We start from the raw sequence: 21,557 nt of genomic DNA, 5'->3' as shown, positions 1-21,557 counted from the left end.
CTCCCGCCGAGGGTTCGGATCCCACATACAGACCGGTTCCCGCTCACTGGCTGAGCGAGGTGTGGGCGCAGCACCGAGGGTTGCGATCCCGTTGCCGGTCCCGGTCCGGTACGGGCACAACACTGAGGGTTGCGATCCGTTGCTGGACACGAAAAAGGAGTTGCGATCCGTTGCTGGACACGAAAAAGGAAAAAAAAATAAAATAAAATAAAAAACTACAATAAGATACCACTTTACACCCACTAGGATAGCCTGAACCAAAAAGTCAGATAATTACAAGTGTTATTGAAGGTATTGTAGGAAATATAAAATGGTGCTTGCAAAACAGTCTGGCAGTTCCTCAAAACGTTAAACCAGAGGTACCTTTTGGCCCAGTAATTCCATTCTTATGCACTTACCCAGGTAAAATTAAAACATATGTACACACAAAATTTGCAAATGATTGTTCACGGCAGCATTATTCATAATAGCCAAAAAGTAGAAACAACACAAATGTTCATCAACTTATGAGTAGATGAAAAACATGTGGTATTACCTATGCAAAGGAATATTATATGGCCATAAAAAGGAATGAAGTACAAACACATGCTACAATATGGATGAACCTTGAAAACATTAAGCTAAGTTAAAGAAACTAGACACAGAAAACCACATAAGATTCAATTTATATGAAATGTCCGAAATACGTAAGTCTATAGAGACAGAAAATAGATTAGTGGTTGCCTAGGGCTGGGGACAATTGGGAGTAAAGCTAAAGAGTATGGGGTTTCTTCTTGGGGTGAAGAAAATGTACTAAAGTTAATTGTGGTGATGGTTGTACAACTGTGTGGATATACTAGAAACGACTGGATTGTTAAAAAAAAAAAAAAAAGGAAGAAAATAAAGATCATTAACACAAAATGCAGTCTCCATACAATAAAATCAAACAAGTTGTGCAAAAGAAGCACAGTTACTATTGTTATTAAACTTAAGGGAACTAAGGGAACTTTCTCTCATTGGTCCTCATTTAAAGAGGGCACCTTCTGATACAAAGAACATCATCCTTAAAAACACAACTGCAGTAAATTCAATAATATAATGAAGTCTCATAGGATTTTTAAAATAATGTCCTTCATGGTATGCTAATGGGCAAAAGTCAAAGCTCAGTAAAATAAAAACAGTTCCACAGGGAGCTATAATAATGTCCTAGATATGCAGTTCTCTGACTGTTTGGCTTAATCCAAAGATTAAAATCAGAATATCAAAAAGAATGTATAGGCCATATATCGTTCAGGCAATTCTCCCTGGCTGTTATTTCCTGCAACTGACTTTTGGTTATACTCTCCAAATAATCTAGAGTTATTAACTTCTAGGTTATCACTTCTGTTATTGATTAAAGGCAGACACAGGAGTTCAGTCCTCCACCCTCCACTTCTTTCACTCCACACATCTTCCACAGATAATCTCATTCACTCCCATCACCTCGTATGCTGATTCATTCACTCAACCATTTAACCCATTTATTGAGCACCTGCTATGGGCCCGGTACTCATCCATTTAACACATTTATTGAGCACTTACTATGTGCCAGGCACTGCAGTGAGCATTTAGGATATATCAGTAAACAAAACAGATAAAGATCCCTGTTCTGCTCACCATCTTCTGGGAGGACAGGGGTCAGTAAATTAAATGGTTATGATAGAAGGTGATATGTACTACAGAGAGAGGGGGGAGTGCTAAGGGAAATTGCGACCACCAGGTATGAGCCAGGAAAATTGCAGGAAAGGAGGACCACAATTTTAAAAGAGGCAGTCCGGGTAGATTTCATAAGAAGGTGACATGTGAGTGAAGACATGTAAAGACATGTGAAGATATGAAGAAGGTGAGGTAGTTTGCCATTCAGACAACTAATAGGAGAGCATACCAGGGCAAGGAAGAGCCAGTGCAAGTTCCCTAAGGGTGGAGCATCCATGCATGGCATGTTCAAGAACAGCAAGTGTGGCTGGAGTAGAGGGGGCAAAGCAGAGGTGAGCAAGACAGAGAGGAGAAAGGGCCAAACTGCATAAGGTTTTCTGCACTTAGTGAGACGGAGAAGCCACTGGAAGGTTTCAGCAGAGGGATGATATAAACTGACTTTTATTTTTCCAGGTTCACTCTGGCTGCTGTGTTGAATATAGACTGTAGGATATAATCAAGGAGGCTACTTCCGTGATCCCAGAGAGAGAAAATGTTGGCCTGAAGCAGGAAAGGCAGTGGCAATGGTGAGAAGTAATCAAATTCTGGACATATTCTGAAAAAGAAGAGCTAACAGGATTTCTCAACTGACTGGATATAGGGTATGGAAGAGAGAGAAGTCAAAGATCTCTCAGAGGTGTTTGTCTGAGCAACTGACAAGATGGAGTTGGCATCAACTGAGATGAAGAAGGTTGCAGGTGGAACAGGTTTAGGGGAGGGGAAGCAGATCAGGAGATCAGCTTTAGTCCTGTTGAGACTGAGGTGTCAGACATCCACACAGAAATGTAAAGGAGGCAGATGGATCTATGAGTCTCAAATTCAGGAGAGAGGTCTGGGATTTATGTAAATTAGGAGTTATCAACATATGTCATGTAAAAGCTCTGAGACTGGATGGAATCACTCAGGAAGAAGAGTAGGACTGAATCTTAACACAGTACAACACTGAGAAGTCACAGAGCAAAGGAGGAACCAGCCAAGAAGCCTGGAATGTCCATTAAGGCAGGAAAAAAACCAAGAGAGACTATAATCCCTGAAGCTAAGTGAAGAACGTGTACCACACAGGAGGGAGAGATCAATTGGGTCAAATGCTACTGATCATTCAAAGGAAATTTAAGACTAATGACTGGCCTCTGAATTTAGGAATAGAACAGTCTCAGTGGAGTGTCAGAGACAAAAAGCTTACTGGAGTGGGTTCAAGAGAGACAGAGAATGAAGAACTGCAGACAGACTATAGACAACTCAGGTTCTTCTACAAAGGAAAGGAAAGAAATGGGACAATAGCTGGTGATAAAGAGAGGGTTTTTTTCAAGATGGAAAAATATATTTATAACAAGATATAATGATATGGAGAAAAAGAGAATTGCTGGTAGGTGGAAATCCTCTTCATGTTGCTTTACTTTTCTCAGTGAACTTGGAAACAAGATCATCAGCCAAGAGTGAGGATGAGAGAGGAGGTACTGACAATCTGAAGAGAGAGGTGAAGGTATAAAGTCATCCTAAGAGAGCAGGAGAACGAATGAACTACAGCTACAGTATGACTGCCTGGAAGCATCAAAGGCCCACTGTGAAACCTACAGGCATAAACATCAGAGAGACAAGTTAACCTAGTGGTGTGCTTTTCAACAGCAGCCATGTCCAGTTGCATGGGTACAGGTGTACAATGGGCAGGAAGGTGGAATGAGCCAGGTCTGTAGTTTTGTCAAGTGAGCATGATGAAGTGAAAAAGAGACAAAGGATTCAACTGCATATGCAAGGGATTGACTACAATGATTAGCCACAGAATGTAAGCTGAGCAAGGAAGGGACAAGGACAGTGAAAAGGTGGTAGGGTCAATACACCAGAGGCCTAGTCAAGTAAAAGTATTGCTAAGCAGAAAAACTACAGGAAATATGCTGGAGATGGAATAATTTTCAAATGTATGTCTTCAACCCATCTCTCATGAATACTAAAACCAAAATATATATATCCAGCAGCAAAGAGATTTTTAGCATTTAAGAAACTCTTTTGGTCTGGAGAAAAAGGAAGAGTAGATGTTATCACATGTCATTCAAAAAATATTTACTGATGGGCCGGCCAGGTGGCGCACTGCTACAGTGCGCCGCTTGGGAGCGCGGTGGCGCTCCCGCCGAGGGTTCAGATCCCACGTACAGACCGGCCGCTCACTGGCTGAGCGAGGTGCGGGTGCAGCGCCGAGGGCTGCGATCCTGTTGCCGGTCCCGGTCCGGTGCAGGCCTGACACTGAGGGTTGCGATCCGTTGCCAGTCACGAAAAAAGACAAAAAAAAGGGAAAAAACAAATTTACTGAGGGCCGGCCCGGTGGCGCACTGCTACAGTGCGCCGCTTGGGAGCGCGACGGCGCACCCGCCGAGGGTTCAGATCCCACATACAGACCGGTTCCCGCTCACTGGCTGAGCGAGGTGTGGGCGCAGCACCGAGGGTTGCGATCCCGTTGCCGGTCCCAGTCCGGTACGGGCGCGACACTGAGGGTTGCGATCCGTTGCCGGACACGAAAAAATACAAAAAAGGGAAAAAATATATATATATATATTTACTGAGTACCTACTGGGCTAGGTCCTGCACTAGACACCGGGAAGTTAGTGGTTAACAGAGTCCCTGAGGTAGCAGTCTAATAATATCAATTGCTATTTATTAAATTCATACTACATACCAGGTATTGCACCAAGCCCTTTACATATATTATCTCATTTAATTTTAATCACACTATGAGATAGGTACTATTACTATTATTATTTTAGAAATGAGGAAAATGAGGCTTAGAAATTTTAAGTAACCTCCAACAAGACACACAGCCAATACTGGCCACATGGGTGTATCTGATTCCTAAGACTTTAACCAGTACACCATTAATCTTCTGTCCATTAGTAAAATACTGCAAAGTGACCTGGTAACACATTATTATCAGAACATCATCCTCTCTCATCCCTCATTTAGGTATCTCAAAAGATGCCATCTCAAAAAGGACAACAGGATCTGAACTTCTATCAAGATATGTATGCAACTGTGGGAAAAAACATGAGCAATCCACTGTAGGACTTAGTGTTAAAACTAGCACATTCTCTTTTATACAGCTATATTTTTTAAATGTTTAGGAATAAAGAGGGCAAGGAAACTAGCTCTTTCAAAGACAAGGAGAATTTTGAATCAGGAAAAAGCCAAAGGCTTAATAAAACTATTCAACCATTAATGGTTTATAGTGTTTTGTTTTGTTTTTTAAGCAGGAGGAGAGAAGAAAAAGAAACAGAAGCAGGGAGCTAAAGTAGTAGAGGGACCCAGGAGACCTGATTTCCAATAATTTCCTTTTACTACTTGGAAAGAAAGATTCACTGGTTTCTACTTTGACAGAACAAAAGAAAATATTATTCCATGTTTTGATGATTTGACTAAGAAAGGAAAAAAAGGATTCTGGCCAGACTCCAGGAGGCCAGAGTGAGCAGGATGACAGCAATCTCCCCTTGTCTATGGAAACATTACCTGGCTAATGAGACCAACCTGAGGAAGAAGATGAGATCCTGGCAGCAGCAGCAGCGAGCTGGGATATCAGCAGACAGACACACAGCAGTGAAAATCACTAAGAACATTAGGTTGAGTACTGGGAAATTTTAGATCTAGTTTTTTTCCCATCTCTATTTCTAACTTGCTGGTGACCTTGACAAGTTACATAACCTCTCTGGAGTCATTATGCCCTTTCCATTTCTCAATTCATACCTCGTTATTCACCACCATCCCCTTGTTTTTAGAAATCTATTTTAACATACATTTTATTTGAGTTACATGTTCTCTTTTCTTAATACATTCTTCAGTCTCTCAACCACCTTGTGACAGATTGCCTAGAAACCAAAATTGCCTGAAAACCAAAAATGCTGTAATATGGCATATTTATTTTTTATATTAAAAAATATCACACTGTATTAAAAATGTTAAGTCCATAATTTCAAAACACTAATAAAACATCTGTTTTTGTTTTTGCATATTATTTGCCAGTTTTTTCCCCCAAATGATTCTGCTGATTTATTTTTTACTTGTCTACTGCACATAAACACTACTTTTTTAGTAATAGTCTACATTTCATTGACTTCTAAAGAGCAGTGACCATTGATGGAAAAAAACTTCTCGCCACTGACCTGAAGCACTGACTTACCTACAGGAAGCTTTCTGAGTAGAATAGATGAATTCACATTTCCCATGGATACAGTAACCATTGAGGTTTTCAGGGCAAGGCATGTAGTTTCCAATATAAACATCTTCTCTTTGATCACTAGCATCTTAAAAGAACATAAACTAGGTCATTAAACAGTGAAAAGCAATCTGAAAAATATGGACTTTTCAAAGGTTCTGAAACAGCAAATAAATTCACACCTTGTCAACCACCTGCTGGGCAATTTGAAAAGGAAATTTATCACACAGGGAATTGGATAAAATCCAGGATCCCTTCCAATTCCCATTATGCCACAAACACAGCAGGTAGACTGTTTAGATTCAAAGCATTTAAAAATATTTGCAGGATGTGACCACTATGAACTACTGCTGTTTTAAAACAATCTAAAAAGGAAACTAAACATCTTTGCTAAAGAAATAAATGCTAAGTCTAGAAGAAAGTTCACCTCTGTGACAGAGAGGTGGTGTATACAGCATTGACTTTTGGGAAATGAACTTAATCATTCACCTGTGGGACTATGAAATTGAGGCCAAAGAACACTGCATGGCAGACAGCAAGTTGCGGCATTCTAAAACTTTAGGGTAAAAAATTTTTGGAACAAAAACTACCAAGCGTATTGATTATTTTTTTTTTTTTCCCCAAATGAAAATAATTTTGCTGTTCTTTTCACAGTTTTTTTGCTTGGTTTTTTTTTTTGTTTTTTTTTTTTTCCTTGTATATGTTCATTGTTAAGAAAAAGTCCAAATAAAGAGCAAGTTAAAAAGACATTTAAAGCCCCCTAAGATCCTTCTATCCACAGAGAACCATGTAAACATGTTGATGAACATCTGGTCAGACTTAGGTGTAATGACTTGAACTGACCTGAGTGGAAGTGAAGAAAATGGAAGCATGGTGAGTAACAGCACTGTCAGAAACAGGAAAGAGTCAGGAAGGAGAGAGAGAACAGGGCAAGAAAGACAAAGACCTGAGGACCACTCTTCAAAACCAATCATGTTCATTCATTCATTCTCTCTCTCGATCTCTATCCCTCTCCCCAATACACTCATATATGCATAGGCACACACACACACATACATATTTTGGAATAGATATTTGTACTTCTTTTTGTGGCATATACACCAATACATTAATCCTGAGCTCCATGAATTCAGAGTCACCCAATGTTTACAGGACTGTCCAAAAGCAGGAAAAATTTTCAGGCTTCCTGCTACTTCTATCTTATAGCTCTAGCTTACAGATTCTGTGCACTATCAGCTGTGTGACCTTGAGCATACTATCCTCTTGTGCCTGAGATTTCATAACTGTTATACCAGGATAATAGGACCTATACCTTCATGTGGTTTTGAGAGAATGTGAGATAACTAATGCATGAACCATACCACTAAAACAACCAGCTATTTACATACATACAGCACGTCATGTAACAGCAAAGAGCTTATCTCCCCAAAATATGAGGGTACTTCATGAAAAGATAGAATTAAAAGATAATACGAATCTTTCTGTGAGCTTTTTAAAGTACCCTCGTACAAATAAAGATGTTAATAAAATCTGAAGGATGTTAATGGAAACAAATCAATAAGGAATGAAATAGGAAGTTGTGCATATATGTAAGTGTATAGGAAGAGAAAGATCAAGAGAGAAGTGGGAATAAAGGTGTCAAATGTGAAAAAACTGAGAACTAAAAATGCACATTTTCAGGAGATCAAAATTTACATATAAATGAAAAAACTTTAATTATTAAGCTCAAAGATAGAATAACTAAAGCAGAGAAATCAGGTCACAAGACCAAAGTGATGCCACTTTGGGCCGAGCCCGTGGCGCACTCCAGAGAGTACAGCGCTGAGAGCGCCGCGGGTTCGGATCTTATATAGGAATGGCCGGTGCGCTCACTGGCTGAGCGCGGTGTGGGTGACACCACACCAAGGGTTGCAATCCCCTTACCGGTTATGAAAAAGACAAAAAAAAAAAAAAAAACAAGTGATGCCACTTTACCTCAAAATTTATATATTTACATTGCAGTAATTTAATGTATGCCTAGAAAAAGAACTGAACTATAAGTCAGGGAGTCCAACAGACAAATTCAATTTTTAAAATTGTCTTTGCTACTCAGTGACCGTGTTCAAACCACGTCCTCTCTCTGAGGGAGCTGAATGAGATCAGCACTAACAGAAGTATAATACAAGACACATATGTAATTTTATATTCTCTAGTGGTCACATTAAAAAAGGTTAAAACAGGTAAATTAATTTTTTTTTTTTTTTTTTTTTTTGTCTTTTTTCCGTGTCCGGCAACGGATCGCAACCCTCAGTGTTGCCCCCGCACCGGACCGGGGACCGGCGACGGGATCGCAAGCCTCGGCGCTGCTCCCGCGCCTCGCTCAGCCAGTGAGCGGGAGCCGGTCAGTACGTGGGATCGGAACCCTCGGACGGGAGCGCTGCCGCGCTTCCCAAGCGGCGCACTATCCAGTGCGCCACCGGGCCGGCCCGAGGTAAATTAATTTTAATCATATGCTTTATTTAGCCCAATATACCAAATATAAATATTATCACTTCAACATATAACCAGTATTTTAAAAAGAGATATTTTACAATCTTTTTCTTAAAATAAGTCTCCAAAAATCCAGTATTTCACACTCAGCACATCTCAATTCTGACCAGCCACATTTCAAGTGCTCCATAGCCATATGTGGCAATTAGCTACCATACTGAACAGCAGAGAGTAGACCACTAATTTATTTATCATCTACTGATCATCTTCCATAAGCCAGGTACTCTGCTAGGTTCTAGGGATACAAAAAAAGTGAGACACATCCTGTCCTCAAAGGTCTCCTCCAGCTCCCAATCTGCCATAGCAAAAGAAATCAAGCCCTCCTTTGGGCTGCTATAATCCTGAGCACCCACTCCTCTATTAAAACATTCATGATACTATGTTATAGATATTTGGGTTTTTTAAGTCAATTCCTACCGTAAAACTGTGAGTTCCTTAAAAATCTAGACGTTTAACTAGATTTCTGTATAACTCCTAACTCTTCTAAGATGGTATGTATGATGGTTAAGAACTCAGCTCTAGAGTCAGACTCCCTGGATTTGAATCCTGGTTATAACACTCTCTAGCTGCATGACCTAAAGGCAGTTACTTAACCTTTTGTGGTCCTTAGTTTCCTCATCTGAAAAATGGAAATAATAATAATGTCCACTCCTCACAGGGTTGTTTCAAGTACTAAATAAGATAATACATTTAGTGTATTAAGTATGTAAGTGTGTACAGAACTTAAAACAGTGCCTGGCTAACAATAAGTACTCACTAAATATTACCAAACACGTGCTATAAAAGTGTTTAGTTTTACTACTTAAAATCCTTTACTGGGAGAAAAAAAAAATATTTATAAGTTGCATCTTCGTTGTAGTCATCCTATCCAGGGTTTCACAATAGAGATGAAACTTAATTAACAAATCTTTTACTTATTAATACTTGTGATCAAAGCAGAAGACTTTCCTAAAGCAATTAGCCTTGATGAGAATAGTTTAACAGAAGCCAAATTAATAAAATCAAATATACTTTTCTTGCTATGGTTTCAAACTAAAAATGCCATTCTATGTTCCCAATCAGGCCGTAAGTGACTTGAGGAAAGCAACCATCTCCCATAGCACTTGTCACCCTGCATCACAGCATTGCTCAGAACATACTTCCATGGTGAGACACAGCATGAAAGCACATAATAATGGGAACACAGAGACTGAGGTTATGTACTAACCTATAATAATAGAGTCCTACAATATGTATAACGATAGGACTGTATAGGTCTGTAGAGGCTGTGATAATGTACTACTATGGAAGTCCTACAAACAGCAGAAAATTTCAAGAATAACACAGAGCTGAAAGCTATCAGAGAATTCAGCTACATGAAGACAGTAAGAAAAAGATAATCAAATTAAGAATAGGGTTTTGAAAAATTAATAGACAAAACATGGTACCAATAAATGCTTACTGAATGAATTAATGACAGAATGTAGTATCAAACTGTAGGCAAAGCAAAGCTGTATAGAACACGGACATGTCTAATAAGGCTTTGAAGTCTGTGGCTATCACAAAGTCCAAATTCAGCACTTTTCTCTATGCCAACATTATTCATCCCATTATATTTACATGGTATTTCTGTGTATAGCCATAGGTTAAGCTACAGAGGATAAAGAAAAAGCATACACAGTCCCTGCCCTCAAGAAGCTTACAATCAATTTAAGGAATCAACACATCATGAAAAGCTGAATACCACAAGGGAAGGGGTCCCACAGGGCAGTTTATAATTAAATGCCCAAAGAAGTTGCTATGGAGGTTTAAGTCCAAAGGAGAACTCACTGTAGGCTAAATTACTTGGGAAAAGATTCACAGGTAGGACTCAAGATGGGCCTCAAACCACAGACAGATTTAGATAGAGGAACAGTGGAAGCCAAATGCTTGTTCACAGAATTCTCAAGAACAGAGAGAAGATCAACTTACAAGAGCTGTACATTCAGACTGGGGAAGGGTGTAAGTTAAAGTTGGAAAATTAGGCTGAAACCAAATTATGGAAAAAATCTGAATTCCAGGTGAATAATGTTTTCTTAATCACAGGGACAGGGAAGATACTGAAGCCCTTCTAGCTGGAGGGGAACACAATAAAAGCCATGTTTTACATAAAAATTGAAGAGGTTGCCAAGGCTGGTGGTTAGCAGGAATGGGAGGGTCTCACTGCTAATAAGTGTGAGTTTCTTTTGGGGGGTGATGAAAATGCTCTAAAATTAGATTATGGTAATGACTGTATAAATTTGTAAATATACTAAAAACTAGTGAATTGCATATTTAAACAGGTGAACTTAATGGTATATAAATTATATCTGGATAAAATTGTTATAATAATTGGATACCAGCATACAAGATAATAGGCAGGGGAACTAGGAAGACCAGGTGACTAATTAGGAGGTTCGTACATAATCCAAACTTGGGGCAATGAAAAAGCTAAGCTAGAGCTCAGCAGCAGAAATAGATACTAGAGACACAGAAAAAATTAAACACAGCTTGAAGATGCTTTGGATAGTGAACAAGCTCTGAAACTCAGATCTCAAAAGGACCTTGGAGGCTATCTGGTCTGATGAAGGAACCCCTTTAGTGATAACCCTGAGAGCCTGTTTCTTCTTGAACACTTCCAGAGATAAAGAACTCATCATAAAAGTTTCAATACTGTCACATTTTCCTTATGTTGAATAAAATCTCTAACTCTGTGTATTTTCCCCATGTCTGTTCACCACTACCCCACTACCCACCAATTTTTTATTCTTAAGGTCAAACTTCCTCACTCCAGTCCTTATCTGAGCAAGCTTAGTTTGCAATTATCTTTAAGAGTAGTGCCCAATCTTAAACCCAGTACATTTAAGGGTTTAAGAGAACTGAATTGTCCTCTTAAAGATACTCCTAATACAGAATTACGTAAAAATGACTGAATGGAAAACCTAATGATAGGGATTCAGTAGAGAGAATGTAGTAAGCTGAGTTCAAATTTAGCTCTCCAGTCATCCAAAAAGTATTTGTCAAGCACCTACTATGTTCCAGGCACTATGGTAGTCCCTGGAGTTTGAGGCAATAGCACAGCAAACAAAAAGTAGTACAAAGACCCACTAGGTAACTGAGTATGTAAAACTAGTAGTGTTCGGAGAAATATCAAAGCTAGAGAACAAATGTGAAGGTTGACTAAAGTAATAGCTGAGAGTAAATTAAGTATTTTGAAGGAAACTAAGAAAGAAAGCAAGGAGGCAGAACAGAATTTTGGAATAATTATAATATGAAAGGCAAGAGCACCAGGACTTAGGGTCAGAAAGTCTGAATTCTAGTCCTTGTCCTGCAATTCTGCATGAGAAAAAACTCTCATAGTTTTAGCTTCTTCATATGCAAAATGAGAATAACATGGTTTTTACGAGAATTAAATAATAACACCATATGTGAAAACACCTGGCACATAGTAGGGTACTTGATTAGTAATTGCTAAATGAATGAACATCCTACTGATGTCACTGATGAACCGTAATATTAAATAGCAAGATAGATAACCCACCAGTGGTGAGACCTGTGAGCATAACCAGGTTACCAACAATGAAACTAGGAAAGAAAAGTATTAGCAATAACCATAATAGCATTGATAATGACTTCAGTAATATAGCATTTAATATTCAGAATGATCCTAGGCAGTAAATCTTACTGCTCCTAATTACAGATGTGATTACTGAGTCTCAGAAATCAGGTCACACAGCTTTTACATGTAGACCAAGTCTGATTCCAGAATACAAGCTCCTAGCCATTACACTATTATTTCCCCACTCTATCCTGGGACATGTGTAGGGAACAGACAAAAGAAGAAGGTCCAAGCACCTGTTCTCTCAGCCAAGTAAATTAGGCAACTTCAAAAAAGAAAGACAAAAAGGCTTTAAAGATGTAACAAAGCATGGTTTCAGAAATCATGGCAGAGATACAGCCTCCACACAGTAAGAACTGGACACAGAGTGCTCCTGTCTGAACAATGCCCTTAGGCAAGTGGGGTGGGGGGGCCTCCATGAATGACACAGCTGCAACTGCTAGTATCTCAACAGTGTGTGTGTGTGCGTGTGTGTGTGTGTGTGTGTGTGTGCGTGCGCGCGCGCACGCGCAAAGTAAAAAGCACACTTGGTTACCCAGTGGCTCCTTCCACCCACGGAAGCATTCAGAAACAAATCTACCACCAGCAGCAGTTTTCAGATACAAAGGAGAGTATAGTTCTAAGGGATGATGCCATAAGAAAACCCATCACCAGATGGCTTCTCTGCAAAGGCTTGTTCCACTGGCTATCTGTTCTGGCCTATCAGTATACAACCCAAATAAAGAAAGAGGAGGTGCTATTAGCAACTGAGACATGCACCTGGAAGGTAAACTGCTGAGGCCACAACTACATTAACACTGCATCAGTAACTATAAAGCTCCTTATTTCTACAAATCTCTATAGTTAATTCGAAATATTCTGTCTTGCTTCCCCTATACTATCCTGTACCCACCAACCTTCATCACTAATGTATCTTTCCATACATCCTTCCCTAACCTCAGTCTTGTCAGACCTCATTAAGGAATTATCTACCTGGGTATAAACTCCTTACCCACTCTCCAACACCTCCTACTTTCTCATTTCTAAACCCCACAGTTCTCTACACCAACCCAGACCCTTTCTTTCCTAACCTCCCCACTCTGCCAGAGAAACAGCTTTTCTAATGTGAATAAACTCATCCACCTCCTCAACTAGTCCCTTTGAAAATACCCTTAGGGTACCCTAGTTTCATTGTTGGTAACCTAAGGTACCAATATCTACCTCCTAAGGTACCAAGACCACAGTACTTCCCAGACCCCTTCGTTCCAGCTTCCCCAATGCACATGCCACTGTCACTTCCAGGCCAGCACCCCACTCTCATCTCCCAACGTCTTCCTCTCTCAAGAGACTGCTAACCATCCTCATCATGACTCTACTATGCTTCATGACACACGCTCTCAGATCTCCTTCAATGATGTTAGCACCTAGCTCACAGTCTTACCTCTGATGAGGCACACTTGTCGTAACCATTTTAAAAGGGCACATTAATAGATCTTGATTGAAATACATAAACAACAGTCACCAACTGATGGAAACAACACTCATTCTCATGACTTGGGTTATTTCTATATCCAAAGACTGACTCACAAATATATGTTGAACAAAGTCACCTGGATGAGTTTCACACGCATTTCAAACTCCAAAATACAATTAATCACTTCCATCATCAACTCCCTCCCTTCCCTTATTCCAAACACCTTTCTCCTGACAACATCCTTAGTTCTATAAACAGAATCCATCATCCAAGTCATCTGAGCTTAAAGTCTTAGTTACTTTTAACTCTCCATCTCTCCTATCTTAGTAGATGTCTGTTCCTTTTGAGTCGACTTAACTGATCTCTCTGCCTTCATTCCAACGTATACAATAAGCCCAATGTTCCTGCCAGGCATCATCCATTCAAACGGTTAACTTTGTAACCTTGCCTTTTTCAAATATATTATATTAATGATTCCCCACTGCCCACAAATAAAGTCCAGATTCCCTAGGATAGCACAGCGCTCAAGACTCTACACTATCTTGCCCTAAGGTATCTTTCTAGCCTTGCCTTCCACTTCCACCTCTTAAGCCTCCTAACTCTCCAGCCAAAAAAGATTCCTTATCATTCTCCAATAAATCTTGTTATAATGTTTTGTTCACGTCTCTGTCCATGCTCTTCTATCCTCCTTAAATATCCTCTTGACTCCTGTTCAAATCCTAACCATGCTTCAAGGCTCACTCAAATTCTATTCTTCCATGGCATTTCTCAGATCTTCACTGTCACACACCAAAGAAAAATCTCATCTTTTCTAAATTCCCGTTGCACATTTTTACTGAACTGTATTTATGACAATAGCCAGTTTTTACTTTGTCAGATTTGGTTATATGCATTTCTTCTTCTATCACAAGCTCCTTAAAGATGTATATCATGTATTAGATATCTTTCTATCTTCAAACAATGTCTCGTATAACGACTAGTATAAATTAGACATGTAGTAAATTAGACCTACTGATTATAATAATTTCACTTAAGTTATAGATCAATTCTACGGGTAAAGAATTTTCAGGATCTCAAAAGTAGCCTAGGCACTAAATTATCCATGTGATTTTATCAACAGCAAAAAAGTGTTTTGGCCATATACTATTACCCAAATTGCCTTAAGAATGAGTTTCTAAATACTAAAAAATAGCCTCCCTGTTGTATACATGTACTATCACTATAGGGAATAAAACTGGGGCAGATCTATTATGTCTCCTATGGGAATACAAGAGATTTCCTATTTTAAATACAGCACTTCATATCAACCTAGGAAACTGGGTTTTCAGAGGCTCGTGAGTTACGACTGACTCAGGTTTGATATAATTTAAGAGGAGTAGTGAATTATTCAATGATAATACCAGTTATTTATTGAGCACTTACCAATATGTCAGGCACTATTCTAAACACTTGATATGTATTTAATTTATTTAATTTTCATGAAATTCTATGAGATAGGTATTAGTATCATTGCTACTTTACATATTTAAGAAAATAGACATAAAAAAATCACACATCGTTTTTAAAATGTCCATTACTATAAGCAAACAAATGGATAGAAGATACACTTGCATTTAGCAATTATATAAAAGTCCTGATCATCTAGACCTACTTCAGTTAACTAGATACAACCTCATTGATCCCCAATGTCCCCACTGGTTGAGTACTCTTCTTACTAAAATAATTGCAAAAATCAAATAAAGTTTTGCATATAAAAACAAGTGTGAAAGAGCAACAGATTTAAGGTAAAGGGACCTGAAATCCAGTCTCTGACTGTTGCTACACGTGAGACTTCTGTGTAAATAAATCCTACAGCTTCTTGGAGCCACATCCACTTTCAACAAGTATGAAGCACCTAGTTATGTGCCAGACTTTCTGCTAGGTGTTAGGGATACAAAAGTGAACATGACAGATACGGTCTCCTGTCCTCATAGAACTCACAGCAAGAGGGGGATACAGATGAGTAAAACAAGGCAATTATAACAGAGTAGGTTAAGTGCTCTGATAGGAGAGTATTTAAGAGAGGTACTTAATCTAGATCAAAGAATCAAGGAACACTTCCCAAAAGGAAATGACTTCTAAGCTGAGACGAAGAGGATGGGAAGGAGTTAGTCAGGCAAAGTAGTAAAGAGTTCCAGGCAGAGAACAAGGTTCAAAGACCTGGGCACAGAGGGCAAGGGTTAACAGTAGATTCTAGAGAAGGATGATTTTAAAAGCATATATGAAGGATCTTTCTATATAATTTCTTACAACTGAATGTGAATCTACAATAATCTCAATAAAAATTCCAATTCAAAAAGAAACATATAGAAGAGCACTCTGTAAACTGAAGGTGACTATTAATATATATATATATATATATATATATATACACACATACATACACCTATATCTTAAAACTAAATGACAAAAAAATTAACAAAAGGGAAAGTTGTAATCCTTTATGATATTTACAGTGATGTTCCTTAGATCTTTATAACAAGTTATGTTTTAAATAATTCAATGATTTTAAAAATAAAATTGGTTTTATCTTAAAAGGTATGTTATGGCTATAAGAAATGTATGTGAGTTGGGATAGAGGTATGAGTGGAAACTCATCTGGGAAGCCCATGAACTTTATCATGTAAAGTGAGAAAAGCTGTGCTGTTGTTGATGTGTTTGATGGTTGTCATAATATATTTGATCTTCCTACATTCAATGGTAATATTGTTGTTGATGTAACAGAGAAGTAATAGAGTATTTAATACATCCCAGACAATTTTTATTGACTTTACTTACTTACATATTGACTCATTTTAATGTGTGTCTTTTGTACTCTCATGAAAGTCATTATTCATTTTTTCCGTGTCCGGCAACGGATCGCAACCCTCAGTGTTGCCCCCGTACCGGACCGGGGACCGGCAACGGGATTGCAACCCTCGGTGTTGCTCCCGCGCCTCGCACTTATCCAGTGCGCCACTGGGCCGGCCCTGACTATTAATATTAATACTAATAATCCACTGTATAATGGGTATTACTACAGAGTGTAATTAGCTGTTTCTATTAATACTAATAATCAACTGTTAATATTTCAGTTAATATTAACAGCTATTTCAGTTAATATTAATACTAATAATCAACTATATAATGGGCAGTACTACAGAGTGCAAAATTGTGGGGGTTATAATAGAGAAAGAACTACTAAGGACAGATAGTGACCATATTCAAGGGCTTAATGACTGGCCAAAAATTTGAAAAATCATGATTCAGTACCTTTCACATCTGGTCGATATTGTAGTCCATCGTCTTTCTTTCCCAACAAACTGGTATCATCTGTGTCTATAAAAGAAAACAGTTTTCAAATTAAGATACACACCATGAAACTCCCAATTGTTCCAAAGGCTTCAGGTCCTTCATAACTCTGTCCACTTATCCTGCTCACATTTTCCACCGTCCTCTTGGATCAACTGTGCCATTTCTGTCTCAGGCCTCAAGGCACCCAGATATATACGCTCTTTGCATAATGAACAGTCTGATTTCATTTGTATTTCAGCTTAGATGTCACCTCCTTTAAAAGTCTTTCTTGTGTAAACTAAAGTTAACACATGTCCTGAGGAGAAAAGGTTAACCCTTTCTTCAAGGGACAATGGCCTCAAATTTTTCTCCTACCACTGCTTCCCTAGAAATATCAGATTAAGGTAAATATGGAATCTCAGCTATGTTATCAAACATTTACTGTAAAAAATGACCCTTGATTTGTGAGTTGCATCTATATATAAATTAGGAAGACTATAAATGAACCATAAACACCTGTTCAGAAGCACAAGCTTCAGCTTCCCAATACATAGCAGGGGAGGCAAAGGGAAGGTATAGGTAGGTGTGGAAGAAAAATTCTAAAGGAGACTAAGATAAAACTTAATGACCAACCACTCCAAACAAGTCTAAATCTGCATGAATTTTAATTAAAATTCTCGTTAGGCCAACTGCTCTGAACCTGAAATTCCAGCGAGTACCATTCAAATATGCACCAGTTCCTCAGAGAAGATACTCTTTCTCCGAGCTAGTCTTCCCACCTAAGCTCTAAATGCCACCCACCCCATGAAATAAAATCAAACTATATTTCTTCAAGATCAAAACTAAGTGTCAGCAAATGGTTTCCTCTATCAGCCCACACCTAACCTCTACCTGGAAATATTCTGATGAGCTTCTTACTTTGGTGGCTTAGACCAGAAGTATCACAATTCGCTGCACAGTGTGTCACAAATAATTTGTTACCAATATAAACTACAAATCCTTGGCTTACAACCTTTTTCTCTTAGCTCAGATAAAAGCTTATCCCTTTAAAAAGTCCAAAAAAGGGCAGAAGTATGGCAGAAAAGAGGGGAGGACTAGTAAGCAGGAAAGATATACACTCCTAGTGCATGAGAATGTGCCTGACCCACGAGTGTTAATGAGGAAATGATCCATTATCCCAGCCCATGTGGGTATTACTGAGGAAAGAAGATTGAGAACCTCTGGCTTTAGTTATTGTGGATGTTTCTAGTTAAAGTGGAAAACAAAAACTCATATTTATATGGTATCATGGTTCCTAAACAATAACAAAAAGCAAAAAGGGCAAACAGAATTTTAAACAGAAGGTAATAATTTTTCTTCACATTCTTTAACCTCAAACCAAAATCTATAACAGTACATAATACATACAGGAAAAAACCACAAAGAAATAATATGAAAATAAATTATTATGCTCTAGAAGAAAAGGTTTAGAAATATATGGCAACACTTATAGATAATTCTACTGTAATCAAAATAAGTTGACTAACTCTTAAACAGCAATAATCATTACAAATTTGAGATCACCTTATAACTTTAAATATATCTACAATTCCATGTTGGGATCAACATAGTAACTAAACAACCAAAAAGCATGGTTTACATCTTCAGAAGATGAAAACAAATGAAAAAAAATATCTAAATTATTAACAGAAAACTACATATTCTGAAATATGAAGTAACAAAAGAAAAATAAAGCTTCAAGGATTTATCATTTTGCAAATTTGGAACACTATCAAAATGTACAAATAAGATTACAGACATATAACTTTAAAGGCAGGTCTCTGGATGAGTAGAATGGATTTTACCTGTACAATGGCCAAGATGCCTTATATCAATTTGTTCTTGCTTTATACAAGATGCTTCACGAACAAAGCAGGGATTGTTATAGGAACTCCCATCAGAAGCACACACAGGATTAAAACTGTATCCGCTGCAATCTATATTACATACACACCTGTTAGAAGACACAAAAATTACCCATATTTTACAATAAAAGTATTTCACAATGATGCAACAGCAAAAAAGAGCAATTCTTTTTTTTTTCTGCTTCCTGTAACAGAAGACACTACATTGTTTTAAGTTACGAATGAAAGCTTAAGCAAAGTGAACACTCAGCTAAAAATTTCTTTCAGGTGAGGACTTAGAGATAATTTCATCCACATGTTATTAATCCAGTGGTTTCTCTAATATTTTCACATCTAGTTAAAATAATCAGGAGATGTCAAATGTCAACAACACTAATTTAAAAGCAAGTTGGAACAGTGGAAAGGACACAGAACTAGGAATCGAAGGTCATGAATCTAAATCCTCACCCTAAAAATTGCAGGATTTGTGCCCAGATTGTTCCTCTAGGTCTTAGTTTACTGATCTGTAAATACAGGTAATAATATACCTACCCTTACAAAATAATTGGGAAGATTAAAAAATATAATAGATATGAAATATGCAAAAAGGAAAACCCTCAAAGTGTTTTCTATATACATCTATACATCTACCTATTTAACTGACTGTCCACTGAACACTAAGTACTATACTATGGGGAAGGTCAAGGAACTCCAAGGCATGGTCATTCCTCTCAAGAACAGTAAACACAATTGGGAATAGAAAAATAAAAGTAAAAAACAGACTCTCCTGTTTCCAGCTACATGGTGAACTATAAAAACTTAGTACTAACCCTCCCACTGAAAACAACCAAAGAAGATGGATAAGACATTTTAAAACATTCTCTTAAATGCATTCATAAGTTGGTAAGAAAGCTAGGAATATTCAGGACAAAAGTTAAATGAAGACAGGCATAGAGAAAAATCAACTGAGTTCTCTACAGCCATTACCTTGAAGGCATTTGCCACACTGGGTAAATTCAATTATCAACTTTCTGGCTTTGCAGGCCTGTGGGAACAGGACACAAAGAACACTGACTCACCTAAGGTGGGGAGTCTAGAGACCCTATAAAAACTAGAACCTCAAAAACCTACACCCCTCAGCCTGAGGGTAAACTGGAAGTAAGTTGCCATATTTCAAAGGGATTGTGTTTTGCTATCATTGTTTTTTTTTAATGCTGCCCTGAGCCAAGACATTGGAGAGAGAGAAGAAAAACATCTCCCCTGAGAATTTAGAATCACAAGCTAGTCCTCACATGGGTAAAAACTTAAAACACTACTTGGTTGTTCTAAAAAACCTCAAGCCCTGAATTCACTTTAAGGGGTCAAAGATTGGAAGGAGTCCCAGGCAAATGACAAAAGTAAATGCAATCTTCTCTGGAGAAATCCTATTTTATCCTAGGCCTCAATGATTTTCCACAGATGCAGTCCTGGGAAATATAAGCAGTGCACACACACAGACAGACACACTCATTCACATGCCCACAAAAAACAAGGAAATAAAATACCATAATAAGCAGAAAGAGTAGATTTTAAAAAGAACCAAACAGAACTTCCATAAATAATGTATGGGCAGATTTAACAGCAGATTAGATAAACTAAAGGAGAATTAGTGAACTGGAAGATGAGTCAGAGGAAATTACCCAGACCATAGTTGGGAGTAAAGAAATGGAACATATGATGAAAAGAGACATGAAGGACAGAGTTGGAAGACCTGATAAAAATCTAACCGGAGTTCCAGAAAGAGTCAAGAGAACACGGCAGGGCAATATTCTCAGCAATGAAATTATATTTGCAAAATGCAACATACCAGGTAGATGGGAGAAAGACACAACTGGAGAGGGACATGGGGGCAGTCCCCAAAGTATTCATAAAATTCTGTTTCTTGGCTTAGGAGGTAGGATTCACAAAAGCTCGTTTCATTTTGTGCATTCAACCAAACATGTAAGTTTTCATACACTATTGAATATATGCTATATTTCACAATTTAAAAATTAAGGCACTAGGAAAAATGTTTAATTCATAAGAAGAATATTTACTAACTTAAGTCAAAAATAATATCGTACCAAAAATTAAATTTCGGGAAGATAAGAGGTGAAAGAACCACTGGAGTATATTGTGAAGTTAACTAATGAGAGAATGTGAGTTCAGATAAAATTTTGGATAAGAGGGGGCACAGACAAACGTAGAGAATAACAATCTATTATGCGTGGGTGAAAATATGTACACAGACATATAGTCATAATATCTCTGTATGTAAACAAACATTGAAAGAATGCCAGTGATGAAAAGGACTTTAGAAAGCCATCCATTCTGATCTTTCACCCAATGCAGGGCTCCCCTCGGCAATATCTATGACTACATTGTCACATAGCCCCTGTCAGACTATTTGCAGTGATGGACAGCTTGATATCTCACCAAGGTGGTACATTTCATGGTTGAGCAAGTTCTTCCCTGGACTGAGTCAAAGATCTGCATCCTGGTAACTTCTACACATTAACTCTGATTCTAGCCGCTGAAACTATGTGTAATACGCCCAAAATATCACCCAAGACTCCCTTTTAAATTTTCAAAAATAATAACAATATCGCATTAAGTCTTCCCTTCTTAGGAACAGATCTCTCAAATTTATTCAACAATTCCTCACCTGATGTAGTGTCCAAACCTCCCTACCAGCCTGACTACCTTCCATCCATATCTCATAATTTGTGAGGCCAAGAACAAAACACTATCGTATAGAAATACCATTACCTTAATTGTTCTGGATACTATGTTTACGTAACACAGGCAAGATTGCATTAACTTTTTTAGCAACTGAGA

At 38.1% G+C, this 21,557-nt stretch overlaps 1 protein-coding gene across 1 annotated transcript in view; it reads right to left on the bottom strand.

Annotated features, from left to right (window-relative positions):
• TMEFF1 (transmembrane protein with EGF-like and two follistatin-like domains 1) overlaps positions 1–21,557 on the bottom strand; it is an 83,522-nt gene that overhangs the window by 9,034 nt on the left and 52,931 nt on the right. Inside the window, exons 6-8 of the mRNA XM_008586590.1 lie at positions 18,663–18,811; positions 16,798–16,863; positions 5,873–5,996 (exon numbers count right to left, since the gene is read on the bottom strand). Coding sequence (XP_008584812.1) covers positions 5,873–5,996; positions 16,798–16,863; positions 18,663–18,811 — 339 coding nt within the window. The remainder of the gene's footprint in view (positions 1–5,872; positions 5,997–16,797; positions 16,864–18,662; positions 18,812–21,557) is intronic.

This window comes from Galeopterus variegatus, unplaced genomic scaffold, assembly GCF_000696425.1.
Source record: "Galeopterus variegatus unplaced genomic scaffold, G_variegatus-3.0.2 Scaffold4034, whole genome shotgun sequence".
NCBI classification, from domain to species: Eukaryota; Metazoa; Chordata; class Mammalia; order Dermoptera; family Cynocephalidae; genus Galeopterus; species Galeopterus variegatus.
The sequence above is the reverse complement of the archived record's forward strand: the minus strand, read 5'-3'. Positions and strand labels throughout refer to the sequence as shown.